The sequence below is a fragment of the Trachurus japonicus genome, chromosome 7, assembly GCF_045865225.1.
Source record: "Trachurus japonicus isolate A0001 chromosome 7, Traja_1.0".
Lineage (NCBI taxonomy): Eukaryota > Metazoa > Chordata > Actinopteri > Carangiformes > Carangidae > Trachurus > Trachurus japonicus.
Genome location: NC_140913.1, coordinates 25052929 through 25079775, shown reverse-complemented (window position 1 = coordinate 25079775; position 26847 = coordinate 25052929). Strand labels below are relative to the sequence as shown.

The following is a 26847-nucleotide window of genomic DNA, read 5'->3' as shown; positions in this document are numbered from 1 at the left end:
TGAGTTGTTTTCGTCTCTTTTCAATAGAAACAGGCAAAGCTAACAGATGTTTGATGCCTCGTGTTATGGGCTGGGACCTTGTTTGTACTGTTGATGAAGTTTGGTGCTGTAACTCGGTGTCACAGTGCGTTGGACCATGGGTTAAACTTACGCCGGAATATCCCTTAAAGCTCATCATTACATGGTTGACAGTCATCTTTCCTCACCATGTGGGAGAAACAATAATTGGCCAAACATGGCGTAATCAGGTGTGTGCAAATGTGCAACATCAATTTACATAATTGCTGCTTTTGTTTTGTTGAGGCAAAACCAAATATATTTGATCGTGCACAGGCTTTACTTTATTACCTGCCGATGGTATGAGGTATACATACTTTTATAGGTGTCGCACATTGCTTCGCCTATAACCTCATCAAGGCGATGATATCTTGAAAACTAGCAGGAACTCCATGGTCTCATGCTGCAGGGAATGCCAATTTCCAGCACTAATTCTCTTTGGCAAACATGCTTATATGTGTTGGAGCAGTAGAAGTGTAAATTGATTTCAGAGGCAACAACATTGTTTTGTTCAACATGCAAAAGCTTCACATCTGGAAATGCTGGGGATGACTCAGATTTCCACCAGATATTTATCCCGTGTCTTGTTTTTATTTTGTTCATTTTGGGATGTGTTGGTAACGTCAAGACTTTGTGCATGTAGGTCAAGAGGTAGCTGACATCTAAGAATCGAAGAACCACTTAGATTTTAAAAGTCGCTGTAGTTATTGTGTGTATACTACTAATAACCTATAGTTCAGAGATCAACTGCAAAGTGATTCAAAACGTTTAAGTGATTGTCTTTCAAAGTGTTCACACAGCTCTGTGTGTCAGGCACAGCATTACTCCAAATTAAAAGCACAGAGTCAGGACTATGACTGATCCCCACTTCTTATTAGTCAGTGCGTGTCAGATAGCATATCAGCGGCCTATAATGCCATTAATCCTTGTAAGTTTGTCATTAGCTGTGATCAGTCTGTCAATAGCATAAGATTTTCTTCTCGCCTATGCTGCATTAGGCTACAGCAAATCCAAACACACAGTCAAGAGTTGAGAAGAACATGGAGACCTATAGCTAACAGATGATATGGCATTTTGAAAGCGTCCTCACTTGACTTTTAATTGTGAAAATCTTTGTGCAGGATTAGAATAAAAAACAAATCAGAATAATTATAGACTGGATGCTGCATTGAAGGGTTTTGACTTTTTCATCAAATTTGAGGCTTGTATTTCCTGGCCTCAGCTCTGTTGATGGGAGAATTGAGTGCCATTGAGGTCCTGTTTATAATCTACAAATTGTCCTATCAGTGTTTGGACATAGAACAACATATTGGAAAAATTACAATTTTCACCTGATGATGACCTTTCACTCTGGATCAACCAACAGACAGAGAGAAAGACCAACATTATTATTCCTCAAACCATGTGACTCAAAACGCAAAAAGAGTCCAATAACAGCAACTGTACTGTATCAAATTCATTACCACTCAAAACAAACAACAGATTACATTATTGGTCATGGTGTTTTCAGTGACAACATAATTCACTGTATGATATTGCCCCTGCTGGAGACAATGCAAACTCCCTCCTTCAACTCAGTATTCTGCCCTCATGCCTGTTTTTACTGAAAATATAGCATTTGAATTCAATCATTTTTTTTGGCAGAAAACATGACATTTCCATGTTCCCCCCTGCTGAGTACGGTCTGTCAGAGAGACAGAAACAGAAACACAGGCAGGCAGGCAACAGGCCGTGTGTAACACAGTGAAATCCAGTGTCAGCGAAGAGATAGATTTAAATTAAACAAATGACTTCATGGAATTAGCTTTAATTTCCCAGTTTACAGCAGGCGAGGTGAAAATGAATGAGGTAGTATGAGGTTGCTTTACAGCTGATTGGTGCAGTCCTCTCACATGCAGAAGTTAATTTTTGCCCATCTCTGTGGCCTCCAGCAGCTGCTGGATAATCCCCTTGAGCCTTCGTCCTATTAAGCTTTTAAAAGCCGGTATAAACTGTCCATTTTGTAATAGCCATGTCACATCAAGGGTACAAATCTGCACAAACCACTGCCTTTCATCTGCATGCTGTGATCAAGTCACAGTCACCGGTCTGCCCGCTGCAGCAGCATCAACCTAAACATGTTCAGATCTTCATCTTTCTGAGCTGATCGCTTTTTGTCAATAAGTCATGGCTGTCTGTCCTGAGGCTAAAAGGGGGATGTACACAACCGGATTATCTGTTTGTGAATTTGTCTCCAACTTATCTGAAAATGTTTTGCTTTCATAGCCAAGTGCATTGTTGAAAGAAAGGGGGCACATTTGGGACATTTCCTCTGCAATTTAGTAATTTGTGTGCACATTTTTGTGTGTTTGGACAGACTACTAACTCAATACAGATCTCCCTCAAACATGATAAGCCACTTGAACTAATTTCCTCCTCAAAAACTGTAACTTCCCACTCCATAGTTCAATACAGAGGCAGGGTTAGGCTTCAGTTGATGAAATCTGTAAGCTATATACATACCGTCTGTGGGTTTTAATATCACATTTATTCCTTTTTCTTTAAATCTCTCCTTCAATAACCTTTATGTCTCTTTCCCTCAAGCACTGTCTACGCTAAATCCTAATAGTAAGGCCACCATAAGTACCGTGACTCTGAGGTGGAGGTTGTGCCGTCTGTCTGGGTAACATCACTTTACTTCTCTTCTCACTCTTTGTCTCACTCTCCACAGCAGAGGTCACATGATGCACTGGTTAGACCCTTGTGAGTATCAGGCCAGTTTAGATACCTTTGATTTAGACACATAAAGGGTACACTGTGTCACGTGGAATTTAAGAAAAAAAGTTTTCACTAATGTCCCTAGAGGGCCTCATTGGATAATACGAACCATGGTATCTATGTTATAGGTAAATAACATATGTTTTATGTCTATAATTAATATAATATCTCACCAAATATTACAATGCCATATCAAGTTGTTGGTAATAAACACCTGTCATAAGAATGTTTAATGCAATCACACCAATGCAGGTCTGCTGTTTCCATTCATTTCACTGTGTGAGTGACTTATCTTTACATCCCAGAGGAGTGGACAGCTGGGACTTCAAATTAGTTATATGTTTATCATCATTTCCAGAATCAGGTTGTCTATGTGTAACTTGTGTTATACAAGTTTTGTGTGTGTGTGTGGGGGGGGTGCATGCGTGCGTGTGCACGTGCACATCCGCGTGTATATCCAAAGGAATACAAAGTGCTTATACAAGGGCACAAATTTGCCATGGACATGATGAATATGGGTCAGATGAGGTGACTCGACCTGATCCAACCTTGTCTCCTATAAATCATTTCCTAGGCCAATAAAACCTATAAAATCAAATTGCAACAGTGGCCCTTAGACCACATGCTTTTGTTGCCTAAACCTAACGACAAACAGGACACTGGATGTCAACCTTGTGTTGTGAATACCCATCATCCACTCCGCCATCCTCCTAGTGCTTCCCACAAAATGAATTTTCTGGTGCAGTTTAGTTGTATACAGTAGAAATGTAATTTCCAGGAAACAGAGCTGCCTGACCTGACCCACACATTAAAGCCTAAGTCCACAGTCATTATCTTTTTTATTACTGCACATACATAAACATCATCCCCACAGTCTCAGCTCAGAGTGTGCTGTCTATTTGATCCTTAAATGAGCATTTTCCCCCAGCGGGACCAGATTTCCTGCAACAGATTTGTTTCCTGCTTCTTAAAAGTATTTTACACTCATCTTTTAGTTTTCATATTTACAGCGTTTGGCTGTTGGAACTCTGTGTGACCCCTTTGCACAACATTTTTCTGGCCAGTCACAGCAGGTATCTGAAGCTTTTACCACTGACACAGTTATATTAGTTCTGTTCAGTTGCAATACTTTATCTATGTAGGACAATTATGTAATGTGGTATGTAATCAAATTGAAATTATGCTCTCTCCTTTGATTTCATCACACCTGGGACAGAGTTTGTCTTGTTAAAGTAGTCCAAAGTGCTACAGACAAACACACCATAAAAATCACTTTTATGGTTCAGTGGTGAATCTCTTGAGCCGAAGCCAAATCCTCAGACAGAACAGGGCCAAGATTACAATGTTTGTATTTTGTCCTGCATTACACCCCCCAGTAGCTCTGTAAACAGTAGCCTAACAGTAAAAAGCAAAAATAATGTTTCATGATGACCTCTACATTACTGTGGTTTATGCAGAGAAAAATGCATCATTTTGTTACAGATGAACAGAAATGTAAAAAAGAAAAGAAAAAAGAACAAGAAGCAAATATTTATACAAAATTAGAAATATATATATCATTTTTGTTATTGCATAAAAAATTAAACTGGCATGACCTTCCAATGACCTCTGAAATCAACCTGACTAAAGCATTGAAGAGTAAACATGACTGATACATACCGTAATGCTATTAAGAGCTTTGTGAACCACCAGTAAACTCTTAAATGAATGCAAAGAGCTGCATCATATTTGACACATGCAGATCTGTGGTCAGGTTTTAGACCTGCACATGTTCTCCCTCTAAAGTTATGCAGCATCAGATGTTCAAACAATTACTAAAGTGAATGACTCAAAGTTGTGGTAAAACCTCAGAGCAACATTCATCAGTTTTACTGGAATAATCAACAAATCCTTTTATCCAGTGAAAAACACTCTGTATAGTTAATGACAGGCTGTTAAATGTAAATAGTTACTTGCATTATCATCAGTAGAACTGTGGGAATTGATCCTCACACATTATTAGTAAAGATTTTTAGAGTTTCATGCCTCTAAAAAAAGAACTATAGTCAACTTCTCTATAGTCAACTATAAATCTGGGCAATTAGTGCTGAATCCAGACCTTTGTGTGCTCTAGGAAACAGACATAGACCCACAGGAGATAAAGACTTACTGTAGGTGTATTTTACTTCAGAAAGAGCAAAGTCACTCGCGGTGGGGCAGTGAGGTTCTTACATGAGGATTCACACAGCTGAGCCCTTGCAGGGAGAGAGACATCTTTCCCCTATGGGCAGGAGGATTTGTGAGGAGAGGGGTAAAGAGCAGGTTTAATTGGATTGAAGTCACTATAGACAGTGGTTTATTATTTGTGCAGGATTACCACTGTGCAGTAACAGAACCGAAACCAACTGTTTGTTTCTTGAGTTCTTCTCAAAGCATTTGTTATGACATGTCATGAATTATTGGTTTATCATGTATTCACGCTGTTGATGTAGCTCAGGAATGTGACCGTACCATGCTAAGTACAACCATATGTCCTGTGCCACAAGGCCCCTTTTCCTGGAATTGTAATACAATCCCTTTGCATGTGGTCAGTTTATATTAGCGTGTGAGACACTCATCTTCTTGACGGTTGGTTGTATAGGTGTATAAATCTCAATCCCTGTTGCTTGCGATTTAGAAACAATGGCTTAACTCACAGGTACTATATCATAATGAATGTTATCCCGTGGCATAAGCAGAGGATTTCAGACCAGTGATCAGCTGAACCCTGTCTGTTCTCATAGAAATCTAAAGTTGGTTCTACTTATCACTAGTCAGATGCATATGCCTACATGCTGTGCCATGCTCTTCTAATAATTAAATTTTATGCATTTCTAAATGCAACACATCTCGTTTGATCTTCATCTAATAAAGAACCACACAATGGCATGCAAAATTGAGCCGGTGGTTTTTGTAACCTTGTCCATTACTGTGATGGATTAGGAGATCAATTTAAGTTTAAGTGAGACCTCTGGTTGGCTACATACCAAGGTCAGCCAGTGTGACTGCAATGAAGGAAAAGTCTGAGAATGATAGAATTGAGTTGGATGGTTGATTATTGGTGGTATGTGGGGAGTAAAATAACACACATCTGATAGCTTGGGAAATAAAGTCCAGCTGTGGCATTATTGTGAATGTTCTGCTGGGTAATTATAATTATACAGCACTTATCGGTAGCTACTTGTAGGTGTTGCAGAGCCGGGAGCGAGGAATCCATCACAGTTTATTTGCAGACTTTGACATGCAACGGCTTTGCGTGAGAAACATGGAAATGTTTTGGTGCACCGCAGTTCAGAACACACCAGACTGTGACGGCAACTGTGACCAGACCTTGTTATTGAACATTTCATTTCTGCTTTGATTTTGTCAAAAGAAGAAACGTGACTATAGAATATGTGACTTGCACAGAAAAAAGTGCTCATACACGCTCACACACATAGACAAACATTCAGACACACACACACACACACACACACAAAAGCATTTTGAAAAACATGGTTAAATCACAATTTTTTAAAAGCTGATTTCACTCTAAGCCAAGAGCTGAAATGAGCTTTAAATGCAGATTTAGAAATCGTGGTGGATTACAGAATACTCAGGTGGTTGGCTTCATCATAATATAAACTACCTCGAAGAGAAGATAAAAAAAAAAAAGGCATCTTAATATTACCAAATGCAGTTTGAGAGGCCTCACAACTGGTAAGGAGGTTGTCCTCACTGTATTTGATATCTTACAGAGCAAATGTGGGAGAAAAAAAACCTCTGCAACTAGACTAGTGCACCATCTACAAAAAGTGTTTACTTTGTTTTTTTTTAAAGGATTTAACATTGTTGAACTCATTTGTGTAGTGTCGTTCATATAATTTTCAGGTAATGATAGAACTCTGATAAAAAGTCTAATCCTTTATGCAAACTCAGAAGGACACAAAATTGAAATGCTTTCTAATCCAATTTTACAAGCAATGCATCTTTAGGAGAGCAGTCCGTCGTTCAAAGGATTATGTGCTGTGTGAGAGCGTTTGGCTGCCATTTGACTCTCCTCTTTGCTTTAAAGATTAGTGTGTAATACTGTGGCAGCTTGGGGAATCAGAAGAGGCAATTGTGGCGCTTTCAACAAGCAGGAGCTGCTCTGCTGCTGCAGGCCTGATGTAGCTCTTTTCATGAATAACAATGGCTTTTCCATGCCAATGTGATCTGAGATATTGGGGGGGAAACTTGAATGTGTTCATTATTTTACACTGGTCAGAGGATTTTTCAGATTTTGCATGCATCGTTTCAGAGGTAAGGGAAAGATGGAGGAGGTAGAAGGACAGTTAACAGGTCATAGGGGTGAGGAGACTGTAACCTTTGCAGACCTATAATAAAGAGTTGCTTATAGTGCAGACTATCCATGAACTTTGTATTTACTTCTGTATGATTGCTGATGAAAAGGTACCCTGCACTTTTACTGTCTTGTAGTCAGAAACGAACAAATTTTTTGTGCTCAGGTTTGTAATTGATCGTTGATAGTTTAAGAGCAAAGCTGCTCCGATCAAACTTTTCTATTTGAATTATAGATAAGTATTTGCAACATTAAAAAAAATGCTTTTTTTATAGTGACAGAGCCCATAGACACTATAGGCTTTAAAGCATTGTTAAACTCATTGTTTTGCTTTTACAGCCTGCAACTTTACTACAGAAGCAGGAGCCAACTGCTGTCAGAGAATATCCTTCTGTGTACTTCCTGCTCCGCATTAAACAGCAGACGGACACAGCTAGCTGGTGAACGCAGTTGTCGATTTTGCATTTTTATTTCCCTCAGGAGTCACTGGAGACCAGAAAAAAAGACTGAATGTTGGATTTACATTCACAAGGTTGCCTGTTTGCCAACATGTTTGTTGTGTTATCTTTATGAGTTAGGTATAAGATGTCAGTGTGCTGTCTCCAAGTTGCTGCCCTGCCATCCAGTGGCCAAAAGATTTGTGCAGGTTAAGATTGTTTTTGGTGTTGAGCTGATCGGTTGACTTGATCTTGTTTGACTGATTCATCTACAGCTGGATTTGTGTCTGGCCCGCCATTATGGGAGAATCTAAGCAGAAGAAAGCTTGAAATCAAAAATAACTTAATGTTCAGTATAAATTTATAGAGCAATTCTTTACATACTAAGCTGCTTGGTTGGATGTGTTGCATTGACAGACTGTGGACTATTCAACCTAGTGCAAAGGAATCTAACTTTTGAGCACCAAGAGAGCGCAGTTTGCCGTCATTACTACAAGAAGTTAGCATACCGTGGGAAACTTTTCTTGGAGGAACAGCAGGCCAGTCCATTCCTGCAACTGCATCAATTTTGAATTCTTCTCTGCCGCAGTAGAGACCTCAGATCACTCTTCGCTACAAATAAAAAACAAATGACTTGACTTGAACATGATGTTGCAATCTAAATCAGCTGGTTGGTGTTTCTGTGTTCCAGGTGATGGCATCCCCAAAGAGAGCAGCCCCTTCATCAACAGCAGCGCAGCCAGCGACGTGGAGAAGAGCCAGCAGTATGATGGCAAGAACATGGCTCTATTTGAGGTGGGCACAGTTTTCAGTAACCATAACAAACAAACAGGGATTATCAGCATGGAACCAATCAGTGCATTTGGATACCAGGAGCTATTCTGACTGTGTTTCTGTGTGTGTGTGTGTTTTGCAGGAAGAGATGGATACCAGTCCAATGGTTTCCTCTCTGCTCAGCACTCTGGCCAATTACTCCAACTTGCCCACAGGCAGCAAAGAGCATGAGGAGGAAGAGAATAATGAGGAGGGGGCACGTCCGTCTAAAAAACCTGTCAAGGTATAGTACCGACTGAGTGTGACTGGTTCCTCCCCAGCCTGCAGCAACTTTAGGTGTTAGTTAGAAAAAAAACAAAGCCAATGAGCATAAGAGAGGAAAGGTTACATGTGGTCTTTGATATTAATGTTTGCAAAGCTTCAACATCATGTGGGAACATTTATAAGTAGGTGAGTGATCAGTTTATACATTTTCATTTGCCTGCACCAGTTTTTGATTTGACTTTCAAGGCTTTTTAAACGTATTTGTACCAAATCCTGTTTATCACACGTGGCTCTACTTCCCTTGTGTTTCCTAGCTTATCGTTTATTGGGCCTTATTGAGGCTTATGTCGGTTATCCTGCATTTTGTTCAGTGGATCATAAAAGAGCGTTAGCCAATAACCTGCATCCACTCTGGGGTTTACTCTCCTTTCTCTACTATTGTTTACTTCTCCTGCTTGCTTCTTCAAAGCAAAAGGGCCCATGTAAAGTGATGGACACTAAGGACCTAGACACAAACATAGTGTTTTTATGGTGCTTGGAGTAGCTGTGTTTTTTCTGATAGTAATATAAACTATTTTTTACCAGATTTCCTCTCCTCTATCTCCTTGTGATAAATGTGACTAAATACAGTGGTTAATGAATTATTAAAACGTGACATTAATCTTCCACAAGTGTAGTTTGTAGTGATATGTTTTACAGTGCAGAGTTCGTGGATAGATGAGGGATGTCGCGATTGCATTATATTTTAGGCCACCAATACAACAGACATATAATCTTTGTGTTAAATTGTCTGATCCATGGCTGAGAGCCGCTTGATTACTTTTGGTATTCATTGTTTCATTTGTTTTGGTTGCCTGTAACTCAAATAACAAGGTTGAAGGCAGGACTACACTCCACACAGTGCTTTATGGAAATTGGCCAGTCGTGATTGATAGCCGATCAACTGAGACTGAGAAGTGTAGACTTGTGGAGATGTACCAGACAAAGGTTGAATTTGCTGCTGCCACTACAGTCTACAGAGTTACTGACAGGCATACAAAGAGAGTCAAGGAGGATAAACATTTCCCCTCAAACCTTTTGTCAGAGGAAAGTTTGTCTTCCTTTCCTCAGCAAAACGACCATCTCTTTGTGTTTTTAAAAGAGTAAAAGAATAAACCCTTTGTTTCTAAATGAAGTGTTGGACCTTGTTTTATGATTTTAAATGGCAGAACAGATTTAGGAGACAATTTGACTAAACACCAAAGTGCAATTTGATATGTTATAACTCCCTGTTTCTATTCATTCACATGAAAAGAAAACAGAGAGAAAACAATTGGCTGAAATCAGGTTTGACGTTTTGTTTTATGTTTTTTCAGGCACCACAGCTTGGCACTCTGATGGGGGTATACTTGCCATGCATTCAGAACATATTTGGGGTGATTCTCTTCCTGCGGATGACTTGGATGGTTGGAGTTGGAGGTGTTTTAGGTTCTTTCATAATCGTCTTCATGTGTTGCTCCACGGTGAGTAACACTTCAGGCAGCGTAACTGCCATAGATCTTCCGTGTAATGTGACTCCTGCCCACTCAGAAAACAATTACATGTTTTCAGAGCAACAATTAAATTTTGCCTGTCATATTTAATACAGTGCCACATGGCTGCAAGCATCAGTGGTTACTTAGCACACACATAACCATTTGTGATTTAACTATGGTCTATTTAAATGCAGACATTATACTGTAAAATTACCAATTACCAACAGCACAGCTGGTACTGTTTTTCAGCATGTGAGAGTCTCTACTTCATAGGTTTGTGGCAGAGATCAAAATCTAAGTCAAAGATGTGCGGAGTTGAACACATGAGTACTGACAAGTCACCTATTAATTACTAACTACTGTTGACGGGCTGATGTGAATCCATTACAAGACTGTCTCTGGTAATAATTTGAATTGCACAGATGCTGAAGGTGACATAGTAAATCCTGGCATGAGGCACACTGCCAATAACCCCCCGCCACATTTCCCCTGTTAGAATCAGTCAGATGCAGCTCAGTCAACAACCACGTTTAAAAATGAAATTCATTTACATTATGTTTTTAGGTTTTGAGTCCATACAAAAGCAAGCATGTCTCATTCTCATATAAATTATATCTCAGTGACATTTAGACTATGAAACTCTTCACATTTGACACACACATTCAATCAGACTCAAGAATGAACTGATGAGATTTTTGAGGCAAAGGCAAGGCATCTTTATTTACAGTATATAGCGCATTTCATACCAAGGCAACTCAATGTGCTTTACATAAAGACAAAAGTTTTTTTTTTTTTTGTTTTTTAAGCATAGCATAAAACAGCATAAAATCGGTTTGAATCCCGCGTCGGGCAGACCTTTACTGCATGTCATTCCTTCTCTCTCTGCCTCCCCCTTTCCTGTCTATCTCACTGTGTGTTATCGAATAAAGGCGAAAAAGAAAAAAAAAGCCAAAAGCCTTACCCGATGATGATGCTAGATCAGAAGTAAGAGGATAGTTATAATAGTTCAAACTGACATAAAAGGTGCTTTAATATTAGATGTAATCAGTCTCTTCCCATCTCAGTAGACTGTATCGCTGAATGAACAGCCATAGTCATCCCTGATGATCAATTCTTCATTATGATTCAGACTCTGGTGCCAGTCAGTGTCTTTCTCTGCATCACAGCCTGTCTGCCATATTGAATGTGATGTGTCCACTTTACCTACTGCCTCTTCTGTCCTGCAACCCTTTTCTCTTGTTTGCAACATTTTTTTTTTTTTCAGACCATGCTCACAGCTATCTCCATGAGTGCCATTGCAACAAATGGAGTTGTACCAGGTGAGTGGATGTCATAGAGGATGTATACGTATGTCTGTGGGTGATAAAACAGTGCAGAACAGTGACTCTTGATGTGATTGTGTCTCACAGCTGGAGGTTCATACTACATGATCTCTCGATCGCTGGGGCCTGAGTTTGGCGGAGCTGTTGGGATTTGCTTCTACTTGGGAACCACCTTTGCCGGTGCCATGTATATTCTTGGCTGCATTGAAATTCTGCTGGTAAGTCACCTAAATTATCCAATTACCCGCACGTTTATGTTGTTGCATGCTGTCCCAGTCTACAGGCCAAGTTCAGTGCAGATATTCTTAAATGTTCTGACAAAAAAAAAGTACAATCACTGTTATCGTGTTTGTGGTATAACTACAGATGCATTTTTAGTTGTGTTGGTTTTGCATCCTGCGGACACATGTCAAAGTTTCTGCTGTGGGATCCTCTTAATTACCGTCCTAATGGACCATTTAATCATTTCTGCAGGAACTCAGATCAACAGCTACTCTAAAGCTGAAATGATTGTTCATTCAATTAGTCCATCAGCAGAACATTATTTGGCTATCTTGACAATTGATTGGTCATGTGAGTATTTTAGCCAAAATGTTTCACAATTTTCTATGATAATAAACTTAGGATACTTAGAATATCCAAGAAGGAGTGTGCTGAGTATATCTTGTAGGCTATAACTAATTTGATTTAATTTTTGTATCCCTAGCTCCTATTCTGAACTATACTTCACCACACCCCTACCTCACCTTTAACACCGCCATCTCTCTCTCTGTCTTTCTTTCAGATTTATATTGTTCCTCAGGCAGCCATCTTCAAGATCGAGGGCGTGGAGGGGCCAGAAGCAGAAGCAGCTCTCCTCAACAACATGCGGGTGTATGGCACCATCGTACTGAGCTTCATGGCACTGGTGGTGTTTGTGGGAGTTAAATATGTTAACAAGCTGGCACTGGTCTTCCTGGCCTGCGTCATCCTCTCCATCGTAGCTGTTTATGCCGGAGTCATCAAGACTGCCATTGAACCCCCTTTCTTCCCGTAAGTCAGTTGTCAAATCACTGTTTAAAGTCTTCATTTATGTAAGTGTCAAATCTGAGTATGTGACAATTAGTTAGTTAGTTAGTTTAAGTTTATTTCGGACATGTTAAAAGAAATAAAACATAATACAGAAATGGACAGACATAACATATAGAAACTTTGCGAAAACAACATATGGACAATAAAAAAAATATATATATAGGCTATATATATAATAAAAAAGAAAAGAAAATAATTGAAAATAAAGGTAATTTGATTTTTTTTTGTTTTGTTTGTTTATTTGTTTGTTTCATATCCGAAAAGGAGTGGGAAGAAGTAAAACTTATTTACTCCCACCCCTTATTCATAAATTATCTATCAAGTTATCTAGTCATTATAATATATACAGTAAATTAATTTATGAGTTATTTAACTGGATTTATTCTAATATATTCTTATATTTATATTTATATACATATAGATTTATTCTAACATATGATTACTAGTCTTTATCTCTCTATATAGTCATATACATATAAAAACATATGCAAACACATTCATACATACAAAGACAAACTGAAAGTAACATGAACCGAGCAATAAATAAACTAAGTCGGTAAATAATATCCAAATAAATAATAATAAGCACCTTGTGGTTGTCAGACACCCTCATTTCTGTACATACTGAAAATAATTTCTTTGTATGTCTTTTTGAACTGGATTATGTTTGGACATTCTTTTAACCCCACATTCAAACTGTTCCATAGTTTAGTTCCACAGATAGAAACACAAAAGCTCCTTCTTGTTGTGCGTATGTTCCGGATTTTGAAGTTAAATTTTCCCCTTAAGTTGTAACCCCCTTCCCTTTCAATGAAGCTTTGGTGAACTTTTCTGCAGTGTCTGCCTCCTGGGGAATCGAACACTTCTCTCTAAATCATACGACGAATGTTCGAAGGTCATTGAAATAGACAACGAAACTGTCACAACCAAACTGTGGAGGTCCTTCTGTGACTCCGAATACCTCAATGCCACTTGTGACGAATACTTCACCAACAACAACGTCACAGAGATACAGGGCATCCCAGGGGTAACTAGTGGCATCCTGGCAGGTAAGACAAACCTGATCGAAGTACAGTATATGACAATATCCACTTCACCCAACGCGGCGCGTGGGTCACGTGCTCGTGTGTCTTTCAGAGAACCTGTTTGGTAACTACCTGGAAAAAGGGGTGATGCTGGAGAAGCGTGGAATTGCATCAGACGCAGACCCAGAGAGCCCCCCAACCAGCTCCAACCGCTACGTTCTGGCTGATATCACCAGCTTCTTCACCCTGCTGGTGGGCATATACTTCCCATCTGTCACAGGTTAGTATCTGACAGACCCGCTACTCTACACTATTGTAATCTATCTGTATGGCGACCTTGAGTGCCTTGAAAGGCGCCAACAAATTAAATGCATTATTATTATTATTACCAGTGTTGGGAATGTTACTTTAAAAAAGTAATTAGTTATAGTTACTAATTACTTCTCCCAAAAAGTAACTGAGTTAGTAACTCCACTACTTCACTATAATAGTAACTAGTTACCATGGAAAGTAACTATTGCGTTACTTTTTCTTTCTTTTTTTTAAGTTTAAATATGTCGAAGAATTTGGATTTTTTTTCGCTCATTTTTAAATTGTATTTTATTGTTTTCATATATTTCACTGATCGCAATTATGGAATGCGAGTGTGTGTTTTATTGAAAGCGAGGCTGGTGTGCCTATGAAAATAGGTTACAGTGGGTTTTTTAAGTGCTGTGGCTACAAGCAAATCTCATATTGTCTCTGTACAAAGACAACAAAGACCTTTTTAAATGTGAAAACAGCGGAGACCTATTCAAGATTTGCGTTTAATAACAGGCGAAACATCGAAATTAATTTATTCATGGCCACATTAAGTGAAATTATTAACTTTACCGATTATCCATCTGATTATCTGTCCTGCTGCGAGCGCACAACTTCTCAGGGTATCCGCGGATCCTTAAAAAGTCTTAAATTCATGTATCTAAAATTAAGGCCTTAAAAAGTATTAAATTTATTAGAAAATTCTAAGATGGTCTTAAATATATAATAATACACAGCATCATAAAATATGTATGCACTTAAACTTTTATATGAAATAACAGGGTATCCGCGGGGTCTTAAAAAGTCTAAAATGTGAAAACCTAAATTTTAGGTCTTAAAATGTCTTAAATTTGTTGAATTATTGTGTTCAAGTCTTAAATAATTTTAGACAGGTCTTACATTTTCTTATGCCCACCATGGGCGAGCATTTCACTCGCATTTACAGTCTATGCATTTGCCCCTAAAAAAAAAAAACATGTGTGAACCGGGAAAATCACAAAAAGAAAGAGCACAACAAGGCAGGGGTGGACTGGGACAAAAATTTGGCCCTGGACTTTTTGGTCCAGACCGGCCCACTATCTGCGCGCAGATATTTTGCCAACTAGCACCGTTGATGTACAAACACACAAGCTCTTAATAACACCACTACTAAACGATATACAATATACAACAAAGTAGAGGAATAGTGTGGAATAAGTTAAGTTTGGACAAGATTACATGCACATAATGAGTCTGCATGCAATCAGAACTTTGGCTAGTTGGCTAAAGTATGGAAAACAATAGTACAATGATCTGAAAAATGGACAAACATTAATTTTATCTTAGAAAGACAGTACAGCTCAACATAATGTATAGAGAATGAAAGGACAGGAAATACTGTATGCAGAATGATGTTTTACTGTAACAGTAGTTAATCAGTGTTTTATTAATTTTAACTGTATAATGTTAAACTGTTGAAAGGACAATAAACACTAACTGAAAAAAATTTGGAAAGCATTTGTTAAGTTGTTAGCTCAATGTCCTTCATGACCAAATTTGAATGAGGGCCCTTTAATAAAAGCAACTAATCAATTAATCAGGATAGTATATGAATATAGTTATTGTTTTCCAATACTTTAGATAACTAGATTTAGCTGTAACACACCACACCATCAGAGTTATTAGCTATAGCTATTTATTATGTCAAGTGAAGTTCATAGCAACCGTTCTGGACCATTTACAGTATTTTAATGAATGTTTACAACACCATTCTGGAAAGCACATACCTGCTTAACACGGTTATCACTACCTCCTTCACATGGTGGAGAGTCTTCCTCAACACTTATTTGTTCAGCCTCCTCCTGCACCATAAGGGCACTGGTAATGGGAGACTCACTCTCTTCAGACTCACGTGAAGGACCTGCTGCTGAAGCTGCAGCATCGGTGCTTCTAGCCCCGGCCAGGCCAGGCGGCCCCTGCAGCAAACATCTGCGTAAGCAGTCTGTGCTGCTAGAGCTTTTCCTTCTCTGTTACTTTCCTCCATTTTTCCGCGCCACATTTGCGTTTGTTTATTTTTCTTTTCCGTTTTCGTGCGCTGGTGTGTTTTTTTTTTTTTTCTCTCTCGCTCTCTCTCATCATGACTCCGTGATGGGGCTTCCCACCAAACACGAGGAACGTTTTTTTTTCGCTCGAGTTCTGACGCGCGACCAAACGCGAGATACGCGCTTTGACACTCTTTTTGACTCGTGACCATTTTGTGTAAATTTGCGTCTTCACGAGCTCGCCCATTTTCACAACAACAACAACAACAACAACAACAACAACAACAACAACAACAACAACAACAACATTTCTGCTCTCATCAACCATGGTTGAGGTCACAACGCTGCGCTGTAGCTGCTCTGGAAGTCCGAGACTCGTCTGAGGCCAAACGCCGCCGTCGTTCCGGGCTGATGAGCTACAGAGACTTTAGAGTCTAAAGGAGCAGTGCGTCGCTGTGTCGGACTGTTTGGATTTAATGAAGAAGCTGCACAGCGTCAGGTGAGCAGAAGCTGCACAGCGTCCTGCTGTGCTACCGGAGCTTGATATATGGGAGAAAAACAAAAAACCGCCAGGCGCACGTCGCGGTGGAGAGAACAGCTGAGTTTTCCTCCTCCAGCTGAACAGCTGATCTGTGGTGAAGACGTACAGAGACCAGCTCAATTAGCAGCTAGCAGGCCCATCTCCATCCCAGCATTCACCTGTAGACTCTGGGTGTCGCCTACAGGTGTTTTCTAGACAGAACAGTTTCTGTGGTTCCGGTTTGCAACGAGCTGCCTCGATGCAAACTTAGAGAGGAGAGTAAGAAGAGATTTCTTTCTCCCAGGCCGGCATAAAAAGCATACAACCGTCTCATTACTTCCTCCTGCTCATCTTACAGGTATCATGGCCGGCTCTAACCGCTCCGGAGACCTGCGTGATGCTCAGAAGTCCATCCCCATTGGCACCATTGCAGCCATCACCACAACATCTACTGTGTGTATCCTTCACATAACTGAGAGTGATAGAAATACATTTAGTAGTTTTAACAGTCTTAGGTTTTTCATGTAATGATCATGTTTGTTTCATCAATATGAACAACATCTTCCTTAAGAGTTTCTGTCAGACATGTCCTGTGTGGTGCTGTTTGGTGCCTGTATAGAAGGAGTAGTCCTCAGGGACAAGTAAGTCTGTGAATTTAATTGTGGTTTCATAAATTTCTCTTCTAGGTCCTGTCTATGAGACAATACGTACCTCATACCCAACCTCATTTGACAGCTTTATCTAGGCCTACTAATTACTACTACAGATTCATATTGTTGATACAAAACCAACTGAGCATTGGTATATTGTTATGGATTCATCCATACAGCTGTTATAACTTGTAATTTTTAATAGTGAATTTGGCCACCTTTTCCAAAATGTAAACAAACATAGATGAAGATAAAAAGGTTGAAATTGTTGACCAACTCTCTTTAATTAAAAGTAGAATTTGGACAACTTTGATCAGATGCTTTTCGTCAACACTGAATGTGATGTATAGAAATGAGTAATTCAAGTCAGTAATTGTGTGTTATTACAGCTCTGAGTTGTATTATGTTCACCTCACCTCTATGTCTACAGGTTTGGCGAAGGGGTCAGTGGTAACCTGGTGATTGGTACACTGGCATGGCCGTCTCCATGGGTCATTGTGTTTGGCTCCTTCTTTTCCACCTGCGGAGCTGGACTTCAGAGTCTGACAGGAGCTCCACGTCTCCTACAGGCCATCGCAAGGGACGGCATCATCCCATTTCTCAGAGTGAGTGCACAAGCAGCAGAAGCATTCACATTCACACAGCAGCAAAGTGTCAGACAACTGCATCGTAAGCTGGGCGCAAAAGCTTTGTGTAAAAGAAACATGATTATTAAATCACTTTTGCAGGGAGTTCACTTGTCGTTGTGTATTTGCAGGAATACTTTGTGTTGTAATGTCGACTCATTTAAAACTAAAGTTAGATGAAAAAAGCTTTGAAAATATCTTTTTAAATCCAACTTTAAGGATATATTTGCATATTATACAAAAGTAAAAGGCTGTAAATCAGGAGTGTCAAACATGGGATTAATTTGCCAAGTGTGAAAATTACATCGAAGACAGAAGAGGCATAATATTGTTGAAATTGCACACATTCTTCTCAAGAAATTTTAGGTTGTTAATAATGTTTTGTAAAAAAAATAGTAACTGTAAACATTTTATATATAGTTGTACTTCCTCGCACTAAAATAAAGGGATACATTTAGAGTTCTTGTTATTTATAGGTTATTATGCTATTATTTGAATGGTCCGGCCCACTTGAGATCAAATTGCACTGTATGTGACCCCTGAACTAAAATGAGTTTGACACCCCTGCTCTAAATCATATCTTGCATCATTTGCTCAGCTGGGACCTGGTGTTCTTCATCTTGTTATTGATGTTGGCAGGCTCAGAAATGTGTTGTGTGATTTGTGATAAGAGGAAAGACAGTCCAGTTTACCTTTGTGTTGTACGTGCAATGACGATTTCAAAGTGTCCGTTTTCTGTGACAGGATTCAACAAAGCACTGATCAAAAAATTAAGTGTTTTTTCAGTTTTGATTTGATTAAGTTATCTAAATTTTGCCTAAAAGACTGAAAAGGAAGAGATGGGCTAATTAATTACTTTCCATTCAGTTTTCTCAGCTATAACATTGTACACATGTTCAACTGATTTGTAAATATGTTCACCCATTTGTATTGTATGCATGCCACAAAATGCATGCATGACTAGATCCTCGATGACATGATTTGATCCTTTTAATGTTGCTGCAGGTGTTTGGGCATGGCAAAGCCAATGGGGAGCCCACCTGGGCCCTCCTGCTCACAGCCTGCATCTGTGAGATTGGCATCATCATCGCCTCCCTGGATGCAGTGGCACCCATCCTCTCCATGTAAGCACACGACACTGCGTGCAACGTGCTGAAGTTAAGAGCCTTCTCGCTGTCTTATCTATGTCGGTCTTTTCCTTTAAATGTCTCTTTCTCCCATCCCTTCACCTGTCTGTGTCTCTCCAGGTTCTTCTTGATGTGCTACATGTTTGTCAATCTTGCCTGTGCCCTGCAGACCTTGTTGAGGACGCCCAACTGGAGGCCGCGCTTTAAGTTCTACCACTGGTGAGTTTGTGTGCCACTGTCAAAAGATACAAAGTCTATACAATTACGTAAATTACACTCTGAACAGTATCAATGAGGTCCAACACATATCAGTTTAATTTCTCAGAACATAGATGATTTTAAAAAATGTACTTACTTACCTGCATTTGACAAAAATTCCACTAAGCCAAAATGTGTAGTATGAGTCTTAGGAACAGCGGACGCCTGCCTCACCTCAGCAGCTGCACCACATATAAAACCTCCTGTTAACAACATGTGACGTCCTGTCCCCCACAGGGCTCTGTCTTTCCTGGGTATGAGTTTGTGCCTGTCTCTCATGTTCATCTGTTCCTGGTATTACGCCATAGTCGCCATGGGGATCGCCACCTGCATCTACAAATACATTGAGTTCTGTGGGTAAGTAATCATCATGACAGCACCTGACCAGAAGCAAAATAAGGTCATGTTACAGTAACTTGAGTTTTCACTTCAGTTTGTCTTTTTGCAGTGAATTAAATCATTTGCCAGTGGTCACTGTTTTAGTTACAGTAATGTATGTAAAATATGTCAGGTACATACAGTACATACCATAAATCATGTGTTACTGATTAATGTGTTGTGTTACAGAGCTGAGAAGGAGTGGGGTGATGGGATACGTGGCATCTCGCTGAGCGCTGCTCGTTTTGCTCTCATGAGGTTGGAGGAGGGACCACCACACACCAAGAACTGGAGGTCAGTCACCTCCATCTTCAACTTTTAAATATAATAATATATAATATATAATAATAGTGCCCTGTAGGTTTGCATTTGATTCAGCAAGTTAAACTTTGCATTAAAAAGCAGGTCACACACTGTTACTGTCTGTGCATCATAAAAGCCACAGACTTGGAACAGTCTAGATAAGTTTCCCGCCCAAGGTTTCCATCTTATCTAACTTATAAACCCTAAACACATCTTGTCCTGCACTTTAAGTTGTTGAACAAGCAGCCCGACATTCGCAGTGGGCTATCAGGTGCTGTTTTAATTTGTTTTCATCTTATCTTTTTAGCAGAGTGCTCCCTGTCGAAATCAATAACCAAGAAGAAATAACAATCTGACTTTTCTTTTTTTTTGTAAGGCCTCAGATACTGGTCCTGGTCAATGTGGATGCCGATCAGAACGTAGAGCAGCCCCGTCTGCTGTCTCTGACCAATCAGCTGAAAGCGGGGAAAGGTCTGACCATCGTTGGTACCACAGTTCAAGGAACCTTCCTTGACAACTACAGCGAGGCGCAGAGAGCAGACCAGGTCCGTCCAGTTTCACTTCATTTCAACACATTGACACGTTGGCATCGTTACGGTCGTATAATCACAGATGTTCCTTCTCTGTTGTTGCTGCAGTCTTTGCGTAAATTGATGGAGACAGAGAAGGTGAAGGGTTTCTCCCAGGTGGTCATCTCCTCCAACCTGCGAGATGGAACATCCCACCTGATCCAGGTTGGAGGACTCGGGGGTCTGAAGCACAACACCGTGATGGTCAGCTGGCCCCGCAACTGGAAGCAACCCGACTACCACCAACAATTTAGGAACTTTATTGGTAAGCCTTCAGTCCCTGGTGATAGACTGGATGTTGCAGATGTTTGTTTTTGAATGTTATGCAAATTAGTCTTGTTAGAGCTAGGGATGTCACGATTATAAATGTTCTTGGTACGATTATTGTCAGATAAATAATCACGATGTTACGATTATCATGATTATTATGCATTAATTAATTTCACAACACTATGAATGTATAAAATCAAATACAGTCAAAATATAACTACATTACTCATTGTTTCCACAAAATATTTAATGTATCTATTAATATATGACTAATTATCAATCCCCCAGTGGAAGTGTTTGAAATATTTAGGTCATGAATTGTCATCTATATCAAATGGTTAAGTTTATTTTAGTCGTTTTTTTGTTTTGTTTTGTTGTTGTTTTTTAAATACAAATGACACGCTAACATTTAAATTCCCACCAATTCAATGTTACGTTAGTTAAATGGACCAGTATCTGAGCATTTACCTTTATTTTGGAGCACATCTGCCAATATGGTTCAGACATAATCTTTTTTAGGAAGTGACGGTATTTAGGAATCTTTACGATTAATTAATTGTGGCGTTTAATACCACGATTAATTGTGAAAACAAGTAATTGTGACATCCCTAGTTAGAGCCAATTTACTGTATATCTGATATATCAATGCAGGTTAATTTGAAGTAGCCTATATAGATTCTCAATTTCAACAAAAAAAGTCTTTATCATAGCTCTTTAATATCCAAATGAATTGGTATTACTAGTAAATACTTTTTTGTTCATGTTAATCATACGTATTATGTAAATATCGCCTAATGTATCATTTTCAGTGTTGGCCTCATTACTTAGCATTAGTCTGTTTCCAGATATTACGCCCCTTAATATACCCATAACACTATAACCAGAGAATTACTCTTTTACCCATTTCTCCCTTACTGTTTAATAGGACAAATTCAATGAAGTGACAAAAATAAGTGAGTGAGTGATAAGTGATAACAAATCCATTTCTCCCTTTACTTTGCAGAGGTGGTTAGGGAGACGACTATAGCCAGTCTGGCCTTGTTAGTTCCCAAGAACATCTCCAGCTACCCATCCAACGGAGAGCGCTTTACTGAAGGCCACATAGATGTGTGGTGGATTGTCCACGACGGGGGCATGCTCATGCTTCTGCCCTTCCTGCTGCGTCAACATAAGGTGGAAGCAAAGTTTTTTTTGTTTGTTTTTTTTTGAGTTTGAGAAAAGTTCATTTGATTTTGTCTGAGGAAACTTTGGGTTAAAAAGAGCACTGAAAACATTTTTTTTTCATCATCTGTTCCTGTTTTGTTCCGCAGGTGTGGAGGAAGTGCAAGATGCGCATTTTCACTGTAGCGCAGATGGATGATAACAGTATCCAGATGAAGAAAGATGTCATGACCTTCCTCTATCACCTGCGTATCGATGCTGAGGTGGAAGTGGTGGAGATGGTGAGAGACTTGTCCGACACATTGAGCTCACTTTTTGTTTAGGAAATTTAGTGATGGGGAGTCTGAATGGAGAAGACCTCTGGAGTACACTCAATTGAGGAGAACAAAGGGACCACTTAAGCATCATGTTCTGTCAGTCTGGTCCCCAAGGCCACATATGAAGTCCTTCACTCCCCAACACTTTCTCATGGCTCATCAGTGGCTGTACATATCAACGTACAAGCACTTGGGCTGCAAGAGTAGTCATAATTTACCTCAGAATCACAAGGTCTCTACTACTAGCCCAACCAGAGTATATCTTATATGGAAAAGGAATTCACTCATCCTACACTCTTAACATCATAAAGAAACCTCAAGTAACTAATTTAGGGTCAACCTAACCTTATACTTTTGTGGATGCTATATATATATCACACTCTAATACAATTTATCTTAAAGGTACATATTTGAGGTCACGGCTGCACATGTATCACAAGCCTTCCTGCACGTATATTAGCCCCCAGATGGTGATAAAAGGATCACTAGTGAACACATGGGACGACTTAACTAGTGGAGCTAATCAACAGCAGGTGGGAAGCTAAAAACCAGGAGTGGAGGGTCCAGTTACAAAACTGACTCAAAACGAGGTTTTTGTCTTCTGTTATAATCTTTTATCTATAGAAGTTTTCCTGACACGTGTTTCAGTACATGACACCTGTATGACACAGATCTTTTTCTTTGTTTTTCTGTCTGTAAAGCACGACGGTGACATCTCAGCCTACACGTATGAGAAGACGCTGGTAATGGAGCAACGATCACAGATCCTCAAACAAATGCATCTGACCAAGAATGAGATGGAGAGAGAGGTAAAGCCCAAGAGGTTTTAAGAGATGAAGAACACAACAGTCAATTTGATGTGTTCATTATCACATTATTGTGCAAATATCAGTTCTGGAGCAGGGAATTGGTTCTTAATAAGATGTTTGTGTCTGGACTTGTGTTTGCTGATCTGATGGAAGACAGAGTAAAGTCTGCAGGGAAATTACAAATTGGATCTTGTCTATTTTTCTTTATTTATCATTTGTAACTATAGATCCAGAGCATCACAGATTCATCCCGTGGGTCCATTCGACGTAAAAACCCGTCTACCCTGCGCCCCCAGCACAGTGCTGAGGAGGGAACCAGTGTCGCAGAGACGCCGGAAGAGGAGGTAATTCCACATTTGCCCCTGTAGGAGTAATTATCTGTTTATTTTTAGTGCCTCTGTCCTCGTTTGCTCCCTACCTGTTGTCTCTCTGTTTTCCAGCATGGGTAGAACTGTTCTGTTTTTAATTTAATGTTTTTTTCCTTCCATGATGTGGCAGCAACTAAAACAGCAGCCATCACAGCAGTGTTTTTTTTACTCTCCCCAGTGGCTGCTCAGTGATCTCCCACTGTTCCACTGGCCGCCAGACTTTCACCTTTGCTGACAGCTGCTGTCTCTTTCCTCTCTTTCGCCCTGTCACACTGTCGTGTCACGGTGTCCCTGTCTTAGTCTGTGGCTGTCTCCAACCCGAAACAGGTACAGCTGATCCACAGTAAGAACGCCTCCACGCCGACCAGCCCCACCAGCCCCACGTCCCCCGGTGCGCCTGCGGGGGGCGCTGCCACCTGGACCGACAACAAGGGCGCAGACAAGGGGAAGACTTTTCTGGCAGCACACCCAGAGCCGGGCAGAGACCACTTCAACATGAAGCCGTGAGTAACCCGTCAGTTGACTCACGCGGCATGTGCACAGGAAGCAGACGTGCTCATACACGAGGGCAAGAGGTCAGGGGTAAATATTTGTATGTATCGACCGATCGTGTTCTAGGGTTTGAAGAGATGTGCGTTGTTCCTGTGCACATGACAAACAAAACTTTGACCCTAAACCACTAAGAAATGCAGCTTCCTATGTATGCACATGTGCTAGATGTTTTTCACTTTATCATTATTACCGTTGTTTTCCTTTCAAACATGCTGCTGCAGGGAATGGGAGAACCTGTAAGTATTAAAACTTTGCAGCGAGAAAAATGAACTGCTAATGCGATATGTTGTAAATCAAACTAAACATGCCTTCTATGAATGTTTCCTCCATCAGGAACCAGACAGATGTGAGGCGCATGCACACAGCGTTGCGGCTCAATGAGGTTATCATGAAGAAGTCCAAGGAGGCCAAACTCGTGCTGCTCAATATGCCCGGACCACCAAAGAATCGCGTGGGCATCGAAAACTGTATCCTACATCTTGTATGCCGTATTTCATTTCTCTGTGTTCAGTTCAGGTCACATCCTCATTGTCCCATCAGAAGAAATTGTTTTGCAAGGAAGAATAAAAACAAACACAACACAATAAAAACAATATCCAGTATTATACACTTTTTTTTTAGTGTTAAATAACATCCATCTTACAGTACACTCACTTAACATGCACACTCTGTCAGGTTACTTGAGTTCACCTGCCTGTGAGGACACATCAAACAAAAGCAGTCATGAACTGCAGTATTAAATGGATAGTAGCATTTTTTTTAAAGTGGGGTTGTATGATCTACAAATAGCCCCTAAGTACTTTAATTGCAGTAGAAGACTCTCTGCACTCCTCCCGTTAGCAATGCCAGCCCATAATAGCCCTGCCCAGAGATTTACAACATACATTGTTGTGAATGGACCCAAAGAAACGGCCTATTTTCACGGCCTAAAAGAGGTTTTACCTGAAAAAAAAAATACACAGTTCCATTGTTCGCTATAATATTTTGTATTTTTGTATTGTTATTTTTTTTCCAGGTAAGACCTCTTTTAGGCCACGAAAATAGGCCGTTTCTTTGGGTCTGTTCACAACACTGTATGTTGTAAATCTCTGGGCAGGGCTATTATGGGCTGGTGTTGCTAACGGGAGGAGTGCAGAGAGTCTTCTACTGCAATTAAAGTACTTAGGGGCTATTTGGAGATCATACAACCCCACTTTAAAAAAATGCTACTATCCCTTTAACATGTTGATTGGATTTAAATGTTAAATGGAAAAGCTGGATTCCTTCACTGTGATCGTCAGACATGGAGTTCCTTGAGGTTCTCACTGACGGTCTCAACCGTGTCCTCCTGGTGCGTGGAGGTGGACGTGAGGTCATCACCATCTACTCCTGAGGGGCTTTTTACCAGCACCTACATGGACTCTCTGCCCCCCCCTTCCTGCCTCTGAATTGTTCCCAGAAAATCTGTCCAGTCACCTGCGGTCACATGTCGTGCTTAAACTTCAGTGTTTACAGGTGATATCTATTAGACCTGTGTCTGTGTCTGTTCCCTTGTAACCACCAGGACACACAGAGGATTATGCAACAGCCATATTTTCTGTTCTGAGCTCCAACAGCAGCAGATGAGGTGGTTTAGTTTTTTGGCAGTTGAATTGAAAAACTCAAAAGACTCAAAATGTATTTATTTACCCAAAAAGAATTTGTTATCCTTTATTTGCTGGGATACATATAGTACTAATGTACAGACAAGACAACACTGTATTCATTGTAATAAGATTTAAAAGCCCTCAGTCCCCCGTTCCCTTTGATAAAACTGTTGTCGTAACAGAAGAAAGTAAAGCTGAGTAACAGTTGATACAAACCCAAACAAGTAACAGTAAAATAAACAATTACAGGGTTATAAAACACAATGCAAAAACAGGAAAATGGAGGGCAGACCAATATTTCTTTCCGCATCTCTTATCTGTTTAATCATCATTCTGTCCTTCTGCTTTTGTCCCCGGTTAATTCTAAAAGAGAAATGTTTTTCTTTATCATTTTTCTTATTTTCTATTATTTATTATTGATGTTATTTATGTATTTATTCATCTAATCACGTGATTCTTTGTCCTGCTCGGTTTTTTCAATCCTTTCATTTTTGAAAGCACACAAGTAATAATTTCAGACTACTAGATGATTTGAAAAGATAATCAATGATTTGAATTCATACTTTCATTGGGTAAGGATCTGATGTTCATTAAACCACATAAGAATTAGAATAAAATACAGAGGAGGGAGCTGTATGTCAATATGTACATAAATTCCTAAAACAAAGACAAAATGGATAAGATTTCCCATCATATGTTGTAGTTCGCCTCATTGAAAATGTCCTTTAGTAGATGTTGCACTATACTGGATATGAGATTTACTCTTTATCTCAAAACAGAATATCATTCTGTTTTGACATATCATTTGTCATGGGTTCAGGACAAACTCTTCACAACTGCTAAATTAATCAATCTTACTGAATGCTTGTGAACGAATATGCCAATAATGTAAAAAAGAAAATGTAAACCAACTCTCTGAGATGTGACAAGTATACATAAAAAGTAACTTTAACATTTTATGTAAAATTTAAATGTGAAATTTAAACATATTTAGACCAGACATTAAATAGACTTTAGAATTGTATCTATATTATGTTTGTAAAGACATATACAAATGAACCAGTGCAAAATGTGCCACAGGCACTAAAATATATTGTGGTTACACATCAGCTCAATGTTATCAAATTTATTGCAGATAGATCTATTCTTCTTCTTTTTTCTTTTCTTTTTTTGGTATAGATCAGAGGAAAATGTGTACAAAGTTCATTTATTGTAATAATTTGAAAATGCTGTATTTTATGAATGATGGTTGCACAGTATTACAATTTTATGGGGAGTTCAATTAAGAGACTAATCCCACACTCATGTTTGCATGCAAAATATGTAGCTGCAGCTTGGAGACATCAGCTAAGCTTATCTAGCTCAGTTTAGCATGGTCAATATTAGTAAAGATCACCACAGAAAGTGGCTTCATATGACCCTGCAGACATTAG

General features: G+C 39.5%; 2 protein-coding genes across 3 annotated transcripts in view; both read left to right on the top strand.

The window, feature by feature from the left end:
- The window catches only part of slc12a5b (solute carrier family 12 member 5b), a 39212-nt gene extending 13025 nt beyond the window's left edge, over nucleotides 1–26187 (top strand). The window contains exons 2-26 of one of the 2 annotated variants that reach the window (XM_085782322.1): nucleotides 8282–8385; nucleotides 8507–8647; nucleotides 9984–10130; nucleotides 11407–11461; nucleotides 11552–11682; nucleotides 12249–12496; nucleotides 13373–13584; nucleotides 13673–13840; nucleotides 16760–16858; nucleotides 16985–17042; nucleotides 17482–17656; nucleotides 18683–18801; nucleotides 18925–19023; nucleotides 19300–19419; nucleotides 19630–19734; nucleotides 20120–20288; nucleotides 20382–20577; nucleotides 21586–21755; nucleotides 21893–22024; nucleotides 22762–22869; nucleotides 23097–23213; nucleotides 23565–23740; nucleotides 24011–24025; nucleotides 24123–24256; nucleotides 25070–26187. In XM_085782322.1, coding sequence (XP_085638448.1) covers nucleotides 8282–8385; nucleotides 8507–8647; nucleotides 9984–10130; nucleotides 11407–11461; nucleotides 11552–11682; nucleotides 12249–12496; nucleotides 13373–13584; nucleotides 13673–13840; nucleotides 16760–16858; nucleotides 16985–17042; nucleotides 17482–17656; nucleotides 18683–18801; nucleotides 18925–19023; nucleotides 19300–19419; nucleotides 19630–19734; nucleotides 20120–20288; nucleotides 20382–20577; nucleotides 21586–21755; nucleotides 21893–22024; nucleotides 22762–22869; nucleotides 23097–23213; nucleotides 23565–23740; nucleotides 24011–24025; nucleotides 24123–24256; nucleotides 25070–25161 — 3290 coding nt within the window. In that variant the 3' untranslated portion in view covers nucleotides 25162–26187. Of the gene's footprint in view, nucleotides 1–8281; nucleotides 8386–8506; nucleotides 8648–9983; nucleotides 10131–11406; nucleotides 11462–11551; nucleotides 11683–12248; nucleotides 12497–13372; nucleotides 13585–13672; nucleotides 13841–16759; nucleotides 16859–16984; nucleotides 17043–17481; nucleotides 17657–18682; nucleotides 18802–18924; nucleotides 19024–19299; nucleotides 19420–19629; nucleotides 19735–20119; nucleotides 20289–20381; nucleotides 20578–21585; nucleotides 21756–21892; nucleotides 22025–22761; nucleotides 22870–23096; nucleotides 23214–23537; nucleotides 23741–24010; nucleotides 24026–24122; nucleotides 24257–25069 lie in introns of both variants that reach the window. The other variant, XM_085782321.1, reaches the window with a different exon arrangement.
- rbm39b (RNA binding motif protein 39b) overlaps nucleotides 1–26847 on the top strand; it is a 115567-nt gene that overhangs the window by 72990 nt on the left and 15730 nt on the right. The window lies entirely within an intron of this gene.